The 19,858-nt window shown below is 39.6% G+C and overlaps 1 protein-coding gene across 2 annotated transcripts in view; it reads right to left on the bottom strand.

The window, feature by feature from the left end:
• Positions 1 to 14,914: 14,914 nt before the first annotated feature.
• Positions 14,915 to 19,858, bottom strand: part of CCL28 (C-C motif chemokine ligand 28) — a 28,671-nt gene continuing 23,727 nt past the window's right edge. Inside the window, exon 3 of one of the 2 annotated variants that reach the window (XM_058564142.1) lies at positions 14,915 to 15,925. In XM_058564142.1, coding sequence (XP_058420125.1) covers positions 15,733 to 15,925 — 193 coding nt within the window. In that variant the 3' untranslated portion in view covers positions 14,915 to 15,732. The remainder of the gene's footprint in view (positions 15,926 to 19,858) is intronic. The other variant, XM_058564143.1, reaches the window with a different exon arrangement.

Raw genomic sequence — 19,858 nt, 5'->3', positions numbered from 1 at the left:
AAGTTTACAACAACAAGAATTCCTGTAATAACAAACAAAATCCTAAGTGGAGAATAGACCTGAACCAGGAGGCAATGTCTGAGGGCAGCAAGCTAAAGAGATCAAAGAACCACAGGAGAGCCAGCCATGATGGCCTACTGGTTAAAGTTGGGCACTCTGACTGCTTCGGTGGCCCGGGTTCATCTCCCAGTCGCAGAACCACACCACCTGTCTCTCAGTAGCCATGCTGTGGCAGCAGCTCACATAGAAGAACTAGAAGGACTTACAACTAGAATAGACAACCATGTACTGGGGCTTTAGGGAGAAAAAAAAGAGGAAGATTGGCAACAGATGTTAGCTCAGGGCGAATCTTTCCCTGCAAAGAAACACAAGATGTCAGTGGGCACTGCATTTAACTATTTTGCTTGTGCCCAAGTTCTGTCTTGTTCTGTCTTTACCTTGCTGGAGGTGTTTAGTCAAGCAAAGCAAGAGGTATTCACAACAGTTACAAATGTTACCTCTTGATCTCTGGAGGTTTGATTGGTTAGATGAGAAGTTCTAGACACCTGGCACAATGAATTAGGGGAGGAATGGTGGAGAAATTGGTAATTAAATGCACTAAAGGATTTTCTAGATTCAGATACAGAATGAGGCTTCTGATGAAAAACACAATATGACAAACCCAAAGGAGAAAGATTTCCTCCCTTTGTAATAGATTGGGAGATGCAGATAAGAGTATTGTCTTTCCAAGAAAGAGAAGGAGAAAATAAGGTAAGAAGCAATAGTGAGTAAAAGGTGTATAGGCCTGGTCAAGCCATCTTGGGAAAGCTGTCTGCCTCAGATGTTGGCTGCTTCTCTTTCTAGTTAATTTGATTTGGAAGCCTCCAGCATTTGTACAGGAACAGATGTCAGGTAGATACTTCTTTAGTATCTCTAAGGTTAAATGCCTTCTAGTTCTGCAGCAATGTCAGTGGTTAGGAGCACATGCTATGGTTCTTTCCAGTGGGGCTCAAGGGCTATCTTCCCTGATGATGCTTCAAGAATACCCAGTCACCAGGCTCTAGACTGTGACCAACAGAATCCTTTAAATTGGAATCAGGGAAAGCTTCTTTAACTTGTTGATGATAGGCTTGAGCATAAGACATTAGAGACTTACAGTAGCTGGTCATACTAGCATAAGACAACAAAAGATCAGCAGAGGGTTATATACCAACAGACACTGACCTGCCAGTGACCATCCCATGTGGGGTCAGTTCATGTTTTCCAAAGAAGGCACTGTGAGCAGTTGCCAAGACCAAAGGCAATACCTTAGGCCAGGGGAGTCCAGTCTATAGGTATATAACAAAACCTAAAAACAATTAACAGGGCTAGAATCCAACATCTACAAAGGTGCAACATGATTTTTCTCTCCACAATTACCCTCAGTTTTTTAGCAAAGATAATCATAGTAAAACTAATTTGTTTATGTTAAAAACTTGGCCTGATTTTTTATATAAGTGAAAATAAGAATACTCACTGAGAGTTTCTGAATTCTGGAGGAATCAGGCAGGGAGAAACAGTAAATGTTTCATCTTTGTTCATAGAGGTATATCTTACCAAATTGTTGATAGCTTAGGAGAAAATATTTCTTTAAATCTGGAAAAACAAGACTTTGGAGCATCCTCCTTAGTTCATGTAGTCCCATGTTATCAATTCTTGATCTTAATCTTTTGTTCGTTTAATGGAGTCATCAGTTTCTCCATTAGAGTTCTGTAATTTCTTTTCCAGTTCAGTTTTATCATCTGAAAGTTTATCAGAAACCTGTATTCTCGAGTAAGTGTCAGAGTCCTTGCCAGGAATCTCTCTGAAGATGAAACATATTTATAAAAGCATCAGAGTAAAACAATATCTATAGATGACAAAAGACTTAACATTATAATGCAAATGCCAAAGAAATTTGGTTATTTTTATGACATATAACATTTTAAGATAATAACTAGAATTACAAGTGATAACATTATACCAGGACATATTAGAAATTTAAAAATTTCAAAAACACTTATATTAATAATATATATGCATGCAAGGATATCCATAAAGGAGTCTTAGCATGCTTATTTGACAATGCTTCCCATGCAGTTTAACATACCAAATAAACCTAATTAGTTTAATAGTTCCCTTTTTTAGAAGAGAGAAGAAATTCTTTGAGGTGAGGTGTTCCAGGGGCCCTCTGGAAAATCTCAAAGTTATTTCCAGGTCAAAAAGGCTTCATTTAGAATTTAATTTGGGGAAGTTTATCAAAATGTTTTAAAACACTTGGTCAAATAGGATCATAGGTCACTACGAAACAATGTTTAGTTATCCATTTAACTATGGTGACAAATATTTTCAGGCAAATAGAGAAATTTAAACAGTTGTAAGAAAAACTTTATCTCTTGCAATTAAAGACCTGATAAAAACAATACAGGAAATTAATTTTGATAAAACATAGAATCCTTGCCTTTTTGGCAGACTACTCAAAGGTAAAAAAAAAAAATCTTTCATAATCTCTTTATCAAGAGCAAACTAAAAGCCCAAAAATCTGTTAAGAGAGAGAAAACCAAATTCTAATCTTTGCACCAGCTTACTTTTGATACTAAAACTCACTTAATTTAATTAATTTCAATCTTAGCCAGCTTGACCACACACAAAACTCTTTTCTCAGGGTTCCTCTTCTGTAAACCTTCTATAACTTTCTTTTTTACATTCAGAATTTGTCCTTTTGTTCTTTCCCATAACTAGTCTTACTTTAGAACAAATTTACCTTCTTAACAAAGATATCTCCATTCCTTAATCCTCTTTTTTGTTACTGAAAACATACATTTTTCTCATAATATAAATTTTTTTTGTGTGTGAGGAAGATTAGCTGTGAGCTAACATCAGTCACCAATCCTCCTCTTTTTGCTGAGGAAGACTGGCCCTGGGCTAACATCTGTGCCCATCTTCCTCTTTTTTATATGCGGTGCCGCTGCAGCATGGCTTGAGAAGGGGTGCATTGGTGCGTGCCCGGGATCCAAATCTGCAAACTCCAGGCTGCTGAAGCAGAGCACGCAAACTTAACTGCTATGCCACTGGGCTGGCCCCAGTATAAATTTTTTAATGTACCACAAGATATGTTTATTAGTAGACCTAAACATCTTATAGTTTTTTCTGTAATAAGAAGCCAAAAGTAGATAAACCTATGCTTAGTAATTAATGTCTAATATTTTATCTTATTTGGAAATGATCCAGATACTCAATAAATTTCTATCATTTAACTTAACTTAGCAAAACTCTAAGGTTTTGAGTAACCAAAATGTTTTGAAGTTATTTTTAAGTACATATACCATAACACAATTATTGTTTAAAAGTTCACCTAAAAATCTTTTAATCCTAGTTACGTCTATTTAGTTTACTTGTTCCCAACAATTATATTTAGATTACTTACAAAAACTTCATGAGACATTAGACTAAGTCAGCCATCAATTTTTTGCTACCAAATTTTGTAACAGATGACATGAGTTAGTTTGACTTTTGGTAAACTTAGAAAAAAGTTTTATATTTAATGCTTATAACTCTAAAGACAACAAACTTAAATTAGCTTTAATACCAAATATTATCCTAGATCACATGATCCCAAAATTCATTTGGGTTAATTTCTATTATATTTAGAAATAATTTATATAAGCACTTACCTTAAGCCAATTAAATAGAGCTCTTTCAAAAATTGTACCATCTGGAGGTAGAAAAATGTCACATATAAATACATAACGTAATAGAGAGAGACACACGTACATAGAGACCCCATAGCTATTGTTTTAAAATTACTGCCATGAATCAAGTACAGTAATACAAAGCTCACTAATGAATAATTGAATCCAAATTTTGTTTCTGGCGGATGAAATAAATTGAGGTTACCTGCTTAGATGGCTAAAGCTTTTTCCTACTAATATTTGTGGAGAAGATACTTAAGATGTTAGATTTTGGACAAAGGCACTTCTATAAATGTTTTTCTCTTTTTTTCTTTTTTTTTTTTTTTCAGTCTTAGAAATTGATGAGGCTCTAGATAACAGTTCCCAGAGAGGTTACAAGCTTTTTGAGATAAATAGGGGAGGTTTTTAGGATTGGTTAAAGAGAATGGGTGGAATCTGAACTGCCTCTAGAGCTGCATTTCTAGTTTTGCAAGATAAAGACAGTTGCTCTCAATTCCTCAAAATTGTGTTGTAACTTAAATGATACTATAGGTTGATTGACCTGTCCAACTACATCATCCCTAATTTCCTTCTTTCCCTCTGAGTGCGTAGCTTCATTTTTACTTAGGGAAGAAGGCCTATAAAAAAGAATTCCGGGGCTGGCCCGGTGGTGCAAGCGGTTAAGCGTGCATGCTCCGCTGCAGCGGCCCGGGGTTTGCTGGTTCGGATCCTGGGCACACACTGACGCACTGCTTGGCAAGGCATGGTGTGGTGGCGTCCCGTATAAAGTGGAGGAAGATGGGCATGGATGTTAGCCCAGGGCCAGTCTTCCTCAGCAAAAAGAGGAGGATTGGCAGATGTTAGCTCAGGGCAGATCTTCCTCAAAAAAAAAAAAAAATATCCTGTCAAGCTCTGAATATCAGCTTCCAGTTTAGCCAAATTTCTGACCATAAGTTACTAAATCCTTTCAAATATCTTGTCAAATTTCATCCAGGACAAACAGTGAATATTTCTGGTGGTATTAAACAATTCCATTTATTTTTAATTTTAGTTTCTCCTTGACTGTGTAAGGGAATAATGTAGCAGTTTACCAGAAAATCTCTCAGAGTCTCCTTAACTCTGGAAGGAGCCCATACTGGGGCTCTCCATCGAAAGTATATATGGAGGTGTCTGAAAGGCCATTAACTTGACAGACTTTTGTATAGTCTTTTCTTTTTTTTTTAAAGATTTTATTTATTTATTTTTTCCCCCCAAAGCCCCAGTAGATAGTTGTATGTCATAGCTGCACATCCTTCTAGCTGCTGTATGTGGGACGCGGCCTCAGCATGGCTGGAGAAGTAGTGCGTCGGTGCACGTCCGGGATCCAAACCCGGGCCACCAGCAGCAGAGCGCGCGCACCCAACCACCAAGCCACAGGGCTGGCCCTATGTAGTCTTTTCTTTTAGGTACCTCTTATATCTTAGTTTTTCATTAGCTTTTTGCAACAAAACTTTTAATAAGGCTATTTTGAAATTTTGAAGACTTTGCTTTTAAGTGCACTTTTTAAATAACCTTATCTGGTTGGAATGTTCCTTCTAATGGCCAGTGTAATTCCTCTGAGGCTGGCAGCAGTTTGGTAGGACCCTATTTGCAAATGGAGTGCAACCCACATTTCTGTCCAGCCATATCTGACTGCAAATGGGGTGCAACCTGTATTTCTGTCTGACCATATTTTGGGCCCCCAGCCTGATGGTTACCAAGCCAAGCTCTCAGGACATGAAGCAAGCTTAGTAAGATTTTACTGTTCTTTGTAAAAATTTATAGCTTCTGAGACCATAGTTTTTTTAAGCAGGTGTGTTGGAAAGTGGCATGCTTGACTCCTTAGAAATTAAAGATTGCATTTAATTTGTCTGGTCTGTGGTTGTCAAATCTAATGACGAAAAAGACAAGTTTTGGAAGTTCAGAGGATCCCCAAAGTGTCCACTGTAATTGTAAACCATCTTTAGTATTATCAGTCTACTGGGACAAAAATTTGTAAAAGTCCTATAGTAAAGAAAAGCATGCAACTTAGAATGGCAACAGGGTTTTTTATATGCACATTAACAGGTCAGCTAAGCCTTGAGTCTCTTGTAGCCAAACTAATACTTAAGAGGGATGTTTCACGGGGTTGGAGATTGTGTGATGTTTTTACAGTGTAGCTCAGTGCATGAAAGTTTTCTTGAGATTGACGGGTAACATAATGTCAATGTAACCTGTTCCGTGACCAACTTATCTGGGAGATTTCTCGAGGTGGTGAGCACCCTCATGGCTCTTAAATGCTCAACTCATGCCCACCAATTTTTTGGCTTTGGCTTCCAAGATTTCCCTTAGCAATAGCTTTTACCATATGTGCATATTAACCCACAGCAAAGTTTGTCTAAGCAGAAATTTTTACCAAGTGAATTCCCTCCAAAATTCAAAGTACTCACATATCTACAGAGAGAATTCCCTCCCACAGCAAGAGCTGCATCGACACTGTAACTAAGGAGTCCTCTGATTGCTTGAGGGAAACCTCTGCCGCAATGACCAAAGCCGCTGCACCCATCCCAAAGAAAGGCACTGGCCTCAACCAAAGGGAGGGAGGTCCGAGCCTGAGAGGTCCCACAATTGGAGTTGTCAACTGTCTGTGGAAGTGGCTGAGGACACAAGGGGGCTTGTGTTGGTACCAAACCCGTTTCTAGCGGACAGTGGGCCTCAAACGTGAGATCACTTCAGATCCCACTTCGAACATCATATGTCAACCTATAAAAACAGACACTAGTTTAAGAGGCAAAGCATTTATTTGGGATCAAAGAATTGCAATTCAGGGAGCACAGATTTAGGTAGAAACCCAAAGAGTGTCCCGATTGCAGGAAAGGAGCTTAGGGGTTTTAGGGGAAAAAAGGAGGATGAGGTGATTTCTATTAAAGAAGAGGTCATTGGTGCTAGATAAGGTGAGGCTAGGTTTGCACTTCATTGATTGGTTAGCGATCTGGTCATCAGCAAAGTCTCGTTTCATCAGACCTTACAGGCAGGATATTCTTGTCCTTACTAACTTCTTGGAATGTTGGCGGTTTGGTCCAGTTTGGAAGATAAAGAAATAAGACGTGCAAGGCAATTCGTCTGAAATGGCTGCCCCAGTTCTATTTTAATATGGCTCCACTCACGTCATTTTTCACAAGAGGGAAAAAAAGCAAAAACAAAACATTATGAAGCACCTTTATCTCAAAGAGCTGTATTTATAGTTTATCCTTTGCTCTCGTGTTCTCTCTCTTTCTAACTCACTCTCACCCAGGTCTCAGAGGTTCCTGATAAAGGGCAAGAGGAGGTTAGACTGTGACATTTTCTCAAACTTCTCCCCGGTCCAACCCAAATCGATGAAACAGAAGCTATTTCCATGCTGTGAAACAAATAACACACATGACTAAAAGATAGGGACACATGTTTTTGATGTCAATTAAGGTATCTTGTAATACCACCAGCTGAATGATCAGATTTTACCTTTCTTCACTGTGACCTCCCAGGGCCCAAGGGTATTGTCCCAACTGTGGCTGGGGACAGGCGATTTGTGTGCTTTTACTCTGACCTTGTTTCTGTTGCCTCAGCCACATGAAGTTGCTGCTCTTAGGGGCACAGACGTCCTCTGTTCTATTAGTGATGGCCCCCAATGTCACCACTCAGGCCTTGTGAGAACACTGCTCTCCCCTTAGCCATTCTTTCTGAAGCACAAGGCAGGCCCTTCCCAAGCTCTCCACAGCAGGACTGAGTTCAGGTTCGATGTCTAACAGGGGCTCAAGTGCTAGGAATTGGAGGGTGAGAGTTGGGTGGGAGAGAATACCTTCATCTCAAAGGTTTTTCTCACTTTAAACAAACCAGTATACAGTCTTCCCCCAAACAGAACTAATAGTACTGAGCACCCCGTATGTAGCAAGCACTGTGCTTTACATTAAATCCTCACAATAATCTTTCTGTTTTTAATGACTTAGAACAACACAAATTTATTATCTTAAAGTTCTGGAAGTGAGAAATCTAATGAGTCTCACTGGGCTAAACTCAAGGCATCTGCAGGGCTTCATTCCTTCTGGAGGCTCTAGGGGAGGATCCATTTCCTTGCACTTTCCAGCTTCTAGAGGCTGCCCCATTCATGGGCTTGTGGCTCTCTTCCTCCAACTTCTAAACCAGCAACAGTGGGTCGAATTTTTCTCACAGCACATCACAGTTCTTCTCAGAGACAGATCATTCTGTTGTCATGTCTCTTTCTCTGACTCCCCAACAACAATCTTTGAGCCAGGTTTTACTGTCTCCATTTACAGATAAACAAACCAACATTCTATACAAGGATTCCAATCAAGGCTTGTCTGACCCAAACAATCCAGTGCTTTTTCTACCACATAACTCTGCACAAATAAAAAGTCAAATGTCAACATTAGCTTTAAAAAATGTATTGATTTTATCAAATGATTTTTTGGAGAAATTTCTTTAAATAAGAAAGTCTCCTACTTCATTTAAAATTGAATTCTATTTCTAAAAATAAATTGAATACTGATATAGTTTTCAGGAATGTTTAGTTTATAGAAAACAGATTCACAATACAGTTCCTAAGTTATATGTGTGTTTTTTAAATAGCAGTTGCTAATTCCACAAAAACTCAGGAAAGTCTATTAAAACTAATATTTTGTTTGAATTATTTACATAGTGGTCATTGTGAGTACAGGATATTATCTCCAGATGGTATACAACATCTGCTCTGCCTTCACTGCCTCTGATTTCTCAGCCTGAAATGTGGGAAAATTGGCCTGATTTTGAGGTTTGGTTTTGGGGAACTAGAAATGCCAAGTTTCTCTTTTACCCCTTGAAAGTAGCCTGAGCCCATTTTGGATGGAGGAGCTATTTCCAACTTAAAAAATTGATGTTGTGATATTAAAGGTCACATAAGTGTTGTTTAGGTATATATTTTCACGGAACCAGAACCTTGGAGTTGTCGTCTGTGATCTACACGATTCAGATATCTGAAATGGTATCTTATGCAACTTGTAAGACTTGCTCCACTGGCTTGGGCTGTAAATACAGTCACATTTCTTTTATTTTTCCAATCAATTGATTGCAAATCAATTTACTTTTATTCACAAGAACTAGAGTACTTCCTTTTCAAGGCCTCTCTGTCTCCTCCACCTGAATAGTCTAAGAATTCAATTCAAAGCAGAGCACTCCAGCTTTCCAAACACCAGGTAGAGAGAAAGATTGGAGTCTCGCAGCATGGTTGCTGTGCTTGCTACCACAGGGTCTTGTTACCGAATTCCAGATCCTGTATCCTTTATTAGCAACTTCTATGCTCAAATATTCACTGAGAACCTTCTATGTACAAGACACTGAGCTAGGCACCGAGGATTTAGCTGGAAACACACTAGACATGGCTTCTGTCATCAGCCTTTCCCAATACGATGGGGTCCAGAGGATGATGCCCTTACTGGACCAGACACACAGATCAGCTTAGGGAGATGCTCCATGCTTGGAGTCCACAGTTGCAGCTCTCCTGGGTCACACACAGGCTCAGACACTATACCTTAAGTGGCAGGGTCTAGAGAGCTTTGTCTCTCAACCACACACTGAGGTAGAAAGAATCCACTTCCATGCCCAGACACGGGGCCCCTGGTGTCAAGCCTGAGTCATCAGCTGAGAAGAATCCTACCTTTCAGATGAATTTCCCTTAGTGGCAATTGGCACCTTGCCTGCCAGCGGACTTTGGAAAGTTACCCTGACAGGTTTTCCCAACTCTCATTTCAGCAGTTCAGGTTAGGGTGTTGGGCACTTTTCCTAGATGCTCTGGCCTCCTTATGCAAATTGTACACTTCTTCCCCAGAATTTTGTATAGATCAGTGGAAGAAACTGCTGCTGAGCCACAGAGGGGGAAAGGGAGATCTTACTGTGACCTTTGCCTTTGCCCATTGACCTTACATTTATATAGCAAATGGAAACCACTCAAGAAACCCTTCACAGAACAATTGAGACTAGCAAACCACCATCCCAAGGTGACTTCCTCTTCTGCCTAGAAAAAAAGAGGCTGAGATAATTGAAACAACAGCTTCACCCGTCTTCATCTTTGGGGAAAGGCAGAAGGATGAAACTTTCTCTGCTCAACTCCAGAGAATTTTTATTTATAGACTTCACTTTGTAATAAACATTGTGATTTTTTTTTACTGAGATATAATTGACATATTGTATTAGTTTTAGGTGTACAACATAATGATTTGATACGTGTATATACTGCAAAATAATCACCATTACCGCACAGTTATAAATTTTTTTCCTTGTGATGAGAACTTTTAAGATCTACTTTCTTAGCAACCTTCAAATATACAAGACAGTATTGTTAACTTTAGTCACCTCGCTGTTCATTACATCCCTTGACTCATTTATTTTATAACTGGAAGTTTGTACCTTTTGACCCTCTTTACCCATTTTGCCCATCCTCCAACCCCCTACCTCGGGCAACAAGCAGTCTATTCTCTGTATCTGTGAGCTCAGGTTTTTTAAAATTCCACATTCAAGTGAGATCATATGTGATTATTTTTCTTTTTTCTTTTTTCTTTTTTTTTTGGTGAGGAAGATCAGCCCTGTGCTAACATCTGCCAATTCTCCTCTTTTTTTGCTGAGGAAGACTGGCCCTGGGGCTAACATCCGTGCCCATCTTCCTCCACTTTACTTTTATTTATTTATTTATTTATTTATTTATTTATTTATTTATTTTCCCCCCCAAAAGCCCCAGTAGATAGTTGTATGTCATAGCTGCACATCCTTCTAGTTGCTGTATGTGGGACGCGGCCTCAGCATGGCCGGAGAAGCGGTGTGTTGGTGCGCGCCCGGGATCCGAACCCGGGCTGCCAGCAGCGGAACGTGCGCACTTAACCGCTAAGCCACAGGGCCGGCCCATTCCTCCACTTTATATGGGACACCGCCACAGCATGGCTTGCCAAGCAGTGCGTCGGTGCGCGCCCAGGATCCGAACCGGCGAACCCCGGGCCGCTGCAGTGGAGCACGCGCACTTAACCGCTTGCGCCACCAGGCCAGCCCCTGTGATTATTTTTCAACTAGAGCAACACAGAGGAAAGTGATGCCCTAGGGGGGTAGGTTGGGAGGAAAAAGAAAGGACAGTTTTCCACAGTAGGAAAATATGTGCATATGTATTGTGTAGGGTGTTATATATAAATAAAAAATATTTTATATATTTATGCCATTGCATGTTTATATATGAAATTTTGGTTGCCTATCACTTTGCTAACCCATGAAGTCTAGAAATGGGCCTTTCTGATGTCTCCCATACAAATCTTCAAATCACTAACCAGAATTGACCATGAAGTGAATTGAAGTTAAGCAGCGCAAGTAAGGTAGGCTTGCTAGAGAGCTGCTCGCTAGCATTTATGATACTGACTCCTTTGTGTCTGATCTTGTTCCCTCATCAATAAACTTGTGAGATATATCCATATTGTTGCACGAGTTACAGGTTGTCCTTTCTTATTGGTGGATAGTATTTCATTTTATGAATATAACATTTTAAATCTATCTGTTCTACTGTCGATGGGCACTTAGGTAGTTTCCCATTTTGGGGCTGCTATGAACATTCTTACACATGTGTTTTGGTGAACATATTCATTTAACTGGATATTAAGTATGGAAATTTGGGGTCATAGGGTAGGTATATGGCTTGAGTAGATACTACTAGACAGTTTTCCTAAGTGGTTTTGTTAATTCACATCCCCTCCAGCACACATACGAATTCTGGTTGCTCCACATCCTCATCAACACTTGGTATTTTCACCTTTTTTTTTTTATGTATTTTGTGTGTGTGTGTGAGGAAGATTAGCCCTGAGCTAACATCCAATGAAAATTTTTTTTTTTTTTTTGCTGAGGAAGATTGGCCCTGGGCTAACATCCATGCCCATCTTCCTCCACTTTATATGGGACGCTGCCACAGCATGGCTTGACAAGTGGTGTGTCAGTGCACACCCAGGATCTGAACTTGCGAACCCTGGGCCACTGCCCAAGCAGAGCGCGGGCACTTAACCGCTACACCACCGGCCTGGCCCCTTCATCTTTTTTTATTTTACTCATTCTGGTAGGTCCAGGGTGACTCTGAAAGTAGAGAATCAAACAGGGAGTCATCTCTTTTCTTCACCCTTTATAATCCCCGAGGCCACCACAACCCTACTTTCTTCCCAAACCTAGGTTTTCTCACAGACTGTACAATTTGCCTTCACTATGATCTGGGTTTAGCAAAGTCAATCTGTTGGAAGCCATTTCTTCTGCTCTACCTCTGCAAAGAATATTCTTTAATTCACTGATATAGATCATTATGCCTGGGAGAAAGGTGAACAGAAATGGAGATAAATTCCATTTTATGGAGACTGATGTAAGAGCTGTAGGGAAGAGGTAAAAGAACATAAAAATTCTGAGATTAAGAAAAACTTGAAAACACTGGAGCCCAGTCACATGGGCTTATTTAATGTACTCTCTCAGCCAGCTCTTGGCAGATTTTAACCCTTAGTATCCTTTTCACTCTTCAGTAAAGGCTGGTCATTTCAGGAGTGCATCACTGTTCTGTGGTGTCTTGTTTTCATTGTAATTGGCCAAATGAGAGGTCACTTGCTTATGTATGTTTTATCAGGAAATATTTATTGAGTATCTACTATGTGCTAAACCCCAGATGAAGGAAGGAGATGCTTACTGTTTTGGTAGTTTATGCAGAGGTAGAATGGCAACAAGATGGAGAGGCTACAGTATGCCAATTAATCAAATTATCTGATCGTGAATTATGAGGAAGAGCAGAATCACAGCATTTGGGGTAGGATGAGATGAACTTGGGGTTTTCTTAAATTGGCCAGAGGGAAAGCATGATTTTATAACTGTAAAAAACAAATGTGTATAATTGTCAAAATGGTTGGTTAGGGCCAGGCCTATGGCCTGGTGGTTCAGTTTGGCATGCTCTGCTTTGGCGGCCTGGGGTTCGTTCCTGGGCGTGCACCTACACCACTCGGCAGCAACCATGCTGTGCCGACGACTGACATACGAAATAGAGGAAGATTGGCACAGGTGTTAGCTCAGGGTGAATCTTCCTCAAGCAAAAACAGGAAAATAGGCAACAGATGTTAGCTCAGGGTGAAGCTTTCTCAGGAAAAAAAAAAAAAAAGGTTGGTTATATAAATTGTGAAACATATGTCATAGTTCTATTCTGTGATTTTATAAAGCTTAGATCTTACAGGGAGGGGTACTAATACCACTCTTAGGTAATCTTTGCCTACGTTCCCACATCTGCTAGTCAAGCTCCATGGTATGAAAGAGTGGGAGCATTTTGGATTGTCTGCTAGCCAGCCCAATTTGGACTGGCATAGTTAGTGGATGTTTAATGGTGCTACACAGAGTGTCCAAGTTTCTCAAAAAGGAAGATCTTTTTAAATTTAGATTAAATTGAAAGCTGCGGTAGTCTTCACATCAAAAAGGGTAAATATAAAACTCACCCACCACCCCAGGTGACCAGAACACAGAAGCAGCCTTTTATCTTGATCTTGGGCAAGCCATTTTACCTCTAAGAACCTCAGGTTTCCTCATTCATAAAGTGGAAATATCAATACAAAGCTTGCAGGATTGTTGGTGAAAATAAATAAACCACACGGTAAATCAGTGTCAATGAGCGGTATTAGACAAAGGCTATTGGTGATATTAACCTACATCAGGCTCAGCACCTCCATGTGTCCCATTATCACCTCCAAGTCATGCTGGCAACACCGCTGCCCAGGACTGGCCTGCAGCCAGGACACCTGACACCTGGCAAAGTGACCACTGTGCTCCTGCCATTGGATGGCTGTTGATGAATAAATGAAAAGCAATAGGATATATTGGAGTATATGAGGAAGCCATTTGGTTAAAACTGATTTGGCCTGACCTTGTTTTTCCAGAAAGGCTGAACGTGGCCTATCGAGCATGCATTGTACATTTGCTTTAAACATTTACAATGTCCCAAAGCCAAGAATGATGCTCTTAAAGATAGGGATGTGTGCCTCCCCCCATATCAGCATTTCTTTAAAGATAAGCATTTCTTCCCAGAAACTAATTATTAATTTCTGACCTATTGTGCTCATTTTGTGACCTCTGACTTGCTGACCACTGACCTGCTGTGCTTATCTTCTGACCACTGACCTGCTGTGCTAGCAAAACATCTTGTCCCTGTAGTAAAAAAGAGATTCCTGTCATATTTGATGCATGTTCCTTGTTCCAAGACAATATAACCCCATGGTATACCCTGCTTCTTCGGAGGGCTTCCTTCCTTGATGAAGGTTCTCTCCTGGTCTATAGTCCTCAAAACTGGCTCATATAATAAACTCACGCCAATTTTGGTTAATATATTGATTATAGATTATTTGCGTTGACACTTTATGAAAGCTAGGACTTACTCTACATCTCGAAGCTTCTGTGGACAAAAAGGAGTCCAAAAGAGGAGCAGTGCAGTGGGAATTGACGCACAAGGTATGGGAAAGGTGGGTTAGGAGTTAAAAGATGTAGGCTCCTTGTTTAGGGAAAGTGTAAAATCATCCCTCATGAGAGTCAATTCTGGACCCCTCCCTAGTGCTGCTCCAAGAACTGACTGTGGGAGGCAGATGGCTCCCAGAGCAAAGCAGACATTTTATTTTTCAGCATCAGAATTTCTCAATCCATGCAACAGGAGCCACTCAAACTAGGTGTTTTAAAATGACATTCAGCTAAAACATATTTTTTCAGCATCAGAATTTATCAATCCAAACAACAGTAGCTACTCAAACTAGATGTTTTAAAGTGATTTTCACCTAGAAAATGAACTCTAATGTTCATGAACTCTAAATACTGCATTAAGAAATACACAAATTCATACAGGAGGCATTATTACCAAAAATGTTAAGCCTGAACGTAATCATAACAAAACAGACAAACCCAGAGTGTGGAGCAGATTCTGACCTACACTCTGTTAAAAAGTCCATGCCATGGGAAGAAAGAAAAGAAAAATGCAGAAGGACTTTGGTAGATAAAAAGATACTAAAGAAATATAACAAATAATTGCAATATGTGAACCTTGATTGATTGATTAAAAAAAAAACTATATAAAATGCTCTGGAAGTAGTCGAGGAATTTGAATGTAGACTATACATGTATATATATATATATATATATACACATATATATGTATATATATATGTGTATATATATATTAGATGACATTATTATATATATTAGATGAGAATAATATATTTGATGAAACTGTTAATTTTTTAGGTATAAAGCTGATAATGCGATTATATAGAAAATGTCTTTATTCTTGAGGGACGCCAAGTTGTAACACTAAAAAAAATTTAGGAATGAAGTAGTATGATGTTTGCAACTTATTTTCAAATGGTTTAGAAAAAAAATTATATATTGTTACATATATATAAAATGTTTTATATATACACACATACAAAGAGAGGAGAGAGAAAACAAATGTGGCAAAATATTAACAATGATTAATTTAAGTGAAAGGTATACAGGCGTTCACTGTACCATTCTTTCAACTTCTTTGTAGGTTTGGAAAACTTCATAATAAAAAAGTTGGAGAAATTATGTCTGTATGCTACTCTTAAAACACCATATGAAGATAAGTACAGTCATGCATCGCTTAACAATGGGGATTCGTTCTGAGAAATGCATTGTTAGGTGATTTTATGACACGAATATCCTAGAGTGTACTTACACAAACGTAGATGGTATAGCCTACTACACACCTAGGCAACACGGTACTAATCTTATGGGATTACCGTCGTATATGTGGTCCCTCATTGACAGAAACGTCGTTATGCGGCGCATGACTGTATTATCCTTTCATTTCATTTTTCAGTTGAGTATATTATTGGCTACATTTGCATACTGTATAATTGTTCCTTTTAAAAATATATATTTTGTTTTGCCCTCTTGGCTTCCAATAAGGAACATTCACATGATAACTTTATAACCAACCATGGCCAAGTTCGCTTCAGGAATCGTCTGTGTAGATTCACTCGTAAACTCTCTAATAGGGATTTTCATGGCCATGTGTTTCATGTTTCCTATGACGTGCCTCTTTACTGTTCCTCTTGCTGTGGTGTTTCTTCTTATGGCAAATGTTGCCTTTAGCATTTTTCTTGGATGCTTGTTCTTTCATCCACCGCTTAATATTATGACTGTGTGGGCTGACACAGATTCTTCTGCGCTTGATATGAAGGCTGCCAAGGGAAGAAAATAAAATCACTGATATAAAGTACAAGTAAGTAAAAAGTTAGTGACTTATAGGCAGTTCCCACTTTCAGACACTTTTAGTGTATTCTTAGAGACTAAATCCTAAAGCTGAGCACCACAAGGTTGAATCTTAACTTTACTACACTGCTGCCTGTGGTTCCTCAGACATCAGCAGAAAGTATGAAAAGATGGAGAAGGAGCAAGGAGTATGAGGAGGAAGAGGAGAGAGAGGAGAGAAACCAAGTGAAAATTCTCTTTCCTGATGCCAAGCTTCACCCAACAAAACCACTACACTCCTCACTGCCCCTCGCAAACACATCCTCCTCCACAAGGTTTTTCTAGATCCTCTAAGCTAAATGCCCTCTTTTTTTCCTTTGAGTCTCTATGGTGCTGATTCCCTCTCTTCTGGTTCTTCTGGTTCTTCACTCTTTTATTTGAGTACTGTCTCAAACTTTCTCCTTTCCCTGTGGTGATATGCTTCTTGGAGGAGGAATAGTCTGGAAGTTTGTCTTGAAAAGGCTTTGTTCACACTAGGAATTCAGTAATTAGTTGTAGATATGAAGTGGAAATTGTTCAAAATAAGAACAGTCTGGTTTTGTTTTCAACAAAACAATTAACTAAAATATTCCAGGCTTTTGTTAACATTTTAATATAATATAGATCTATACCACATCTCAGAATTTGTTTCAATTTCCTTTTTTCTATATGAAATTTTGACATTGGGGTGGGAGAACCCTAGAGCAGCATTCACAATTTCTAGTAAGTAAAAGAATTTCTTCTTACAAAAGATATTGAGACTTTTAATTCCCTATCGGGTGCCATCCAGCTCTTATTAAATGTCACAAATCCTGCTGGCTCTACATATACAATATGTCTGTGTCTAAATAAATCGAAACTCCTGACCCTATTTATTCAGGGGAGAAAAACAGGGGGACAGAGAGTAGGCTGCCATTTCTCCACATGACCCAGGAGGAATAATTAGCTAATGTGGAGACTCTCGAAATGGGAGGGAAAGTTAGGAAAGGCTTGAATGAGCTTAAGTAGAATAAAGCCAGCATGTTTGGGAATATTACTTTGAAAGAAGTGAGGCATCTTAATAGGAGGACAATAAATTCTCTAAGTGTATTAGATTGAGAGGTCTTCAAAAGAAAAGCTACTTCTCACTATGACTAGTTGGTTTGCCTTTAACTATTACAGGAGAAAACTTGGCTGTAGCACTAATGTGGACAAAAAACCAAAGAGTTGAAGCCCCTACCCTTTCCAAAGGACTCAAACTCTCTCCTTTCCCTGTGGTGTCAGCAAGAACCTGAGCAGACATCCGGTAGAGAGAGACTCCACTGACATCCAGACAAGCCCACAGTTACCCAGGAGAGAACTAGGACTCAACTCCATTATTCTGTGGGCTGTGAGGAGCTTCAGGGAGGGGCACTGGCCTGAGGCTGAAGGAAGAACTGGATGGGGGGATGGAGACAAAGGATGCAGGGATGTGGCGAGCCATGGAAAAACAGGCAACAACCACCATGGGGACCCTTTTCAAAGGCCTACCAGTGAGGCCTCAACCTCTCAATGTAATACAAGAGAAAAACCAGCTACCAGAACACAGCTCCCAAGCCCAAGATGCTATGATGTTTTCAAATCCTAAAGTTTAAAGACTGCTTAAACCTCCACCTGTATCCCATGTGTATTCCATCAGGACAAAAAGAGATGGGGTCATGCTGGACAAGGAGGTAGCCTATTCCACACTCCTTCCCCTACCACCAACCCCACAGGATTCTGATGGGCCCCAACCCTCGAGTTGTGAATTTCTAGGTGGAGAGTTTGATTCTAAGAAACCAAAAGGCTAATCCCCTGCTTCTTTTATCCAAAAGAGGGTAGCTAGAGACAGTCCAATGGACCGAAAGGGGTAGCCCTGCCATCAAGATTGTACCATTGTTTGCTACACTCTTTCTTTACCCGTCCCTCTAAGCACAACAGCCCTTAACAACCACTTCTGAAAAAATACTCAAGCCTCCCAGATACCTTTATTTAATAACCACCAATTTTCTTCCCAACAGATAATGTCTGTATGATTCAAGAAACCTCAGCCCTCTGCCCAAGATAAACAACTTTGCATTGCATTTCTGTTTAGAAACAGCCAGAAGCTCTTTAATGAAGTTACTGTAGAGGGGTTTAAACAAGCAAATTGCTGTCTCAGACATCAAAAATTACAATGATCATTTATAGGGTGTGAAACAAAGGACCTATTTCTAGGCAGAAAAGAAAAAGGAAAGAAATCTAGTGAGTTCACTGTAAGTTAATTTATATTAGTTAATTGTGATTAATAATAATACATGCTCTTTGGGAATTATATTTCCAATGCTTGCAATGTTTTCTGCAACTAAAACGACTCAAAGCTTCAAGTCTCTATACACATTCCAAGTTAAGGGACTATATTTTGGATAAGTAAAGATGTGTTCTGCAGCAAAACAAATTGAAAACAAGAGAACTTTTATCTTTTTGTTTTAAATGTCAGGAAACACAACAGAGAAGATCTGTAATTTGTGATTAAAAAATACTACATAGTCAAATTTAATCCTATTTGAGACCAGGTCATAACTACTCTGTATTTTTCAGCTGTCTTATCAGCACAGAGAAGTCAACTTACAAACTTGTACTTGAATAAAATATTTTTAGATCCAAGTGATTAGCTTCATAGTTTCCCTTTAATTAAAAATGAGTCCTTTTTAATCGTATTCTGATCATTTTTTATCATATTTTCCCTTACCAAAGTGAGGACTTATATAATTTCTGCTCTTGTAACTTTTAGATCTTTATCTCACATCTGCTTATCCCAAAGAAACTTCTCTGAAAAATCCTGTTACCAATAGTGTCCCCTGGTAATCCTTAGCTCATACACACTCTTACTCATACACACACACAAATTTCCCCTGGTTCTTTCCCCATGCCTTCCTGGGAGTCCCATGGGAGCTCTTACAAGTTCTGAAGTCTTCTTTAGTCTGAGATGACATATGCCAATGAGGTGGAAGGAACTGAAAGTTGAGAATTTGGTGTTTCTGAGCATAGCCAGAGCAGCCTCAGGCAGATTTAGTTCAGCTAGGTAGACCTGACACAAATACCCAAATGTTTCCAATTTTCCAGAGCACTGTCATCCATGAACTGCCTATGAATTTTTACTCTCCAAATATTACCAGCACTATTCCTTCCTCCCTTCCTCCCTTCCTCCCTTCCTTCCTTCCTAGGAAGATCAGCTCTGAGCTAACATCCATGCCAATCCTCCTCTTTTTGCTGAGGAAGACTGGCTCTGAGCTAACATCTATTACCAATCCTCCTCCTTTTTTTCCCCAAAGCCCCAGTAGATAGTTGTATGTCATAGTTGCACATCCCTCTAGTTGCTGTATGTGGGACACGGCCTCAGCGTGGCCGGAGAAGCGGGGCATTGGTGTGCGCCCGGGATCCGAACCCGGGCCGCCAGTAGCGGAGCGGGCGCACCTAACTGCTAAGCCACAGGGCCGGCCCTACCAGCACTATTTATTAAGATTAAATAAAAGACTGATAGAATCTCAGCCAGGCACATACTAAGGGAGTTTTTCAAAGAAGTTTGAGACTTGAAGCACCCCTAAAAAGTACCTCATTAGTAAGTATTTCCTGGATTGCTACAAGATACACTGGCTCCCAGTGACTAAACCACCTGAGCCAATGGATTCAGTGACATGAACTGAGGAGATGCTAAGAGAGTTCTCAACCCTCTCCCTTCCCCCACATAGACACTCATCCTTATCAAAAGTTTGGGCCAGGAATTGTCTTCCTCTGCACATCTAACCCCAAGTGTGATTTTTAAACTTTATTAGATCTATTAGATCTTTATTAGATCCTTTTGAGACTCTTATAAAACCTATGGACCTTCTCCCCAGAAAAATGCT

This window comes from Diceros bicornis, chromosome 20, assembly GCF_020826845.1.
Source record: "Diceros bicornis minor isolate mBicDic1 chromosome 20, mDicBic1.mat.cur, whole genome shotgun sequence".
Classification (NCBI taxonomy): Eukaryota; Metazoa; Chordata; class Mammalia; order Perissodactyla; family Rhinocerotidae; genus Diceros; species Diceros bicornis.
Note: the sequence above shows the minus strand (reverse complement) of the source record. Positions and strands in the feature narration are given on the sequence as shown.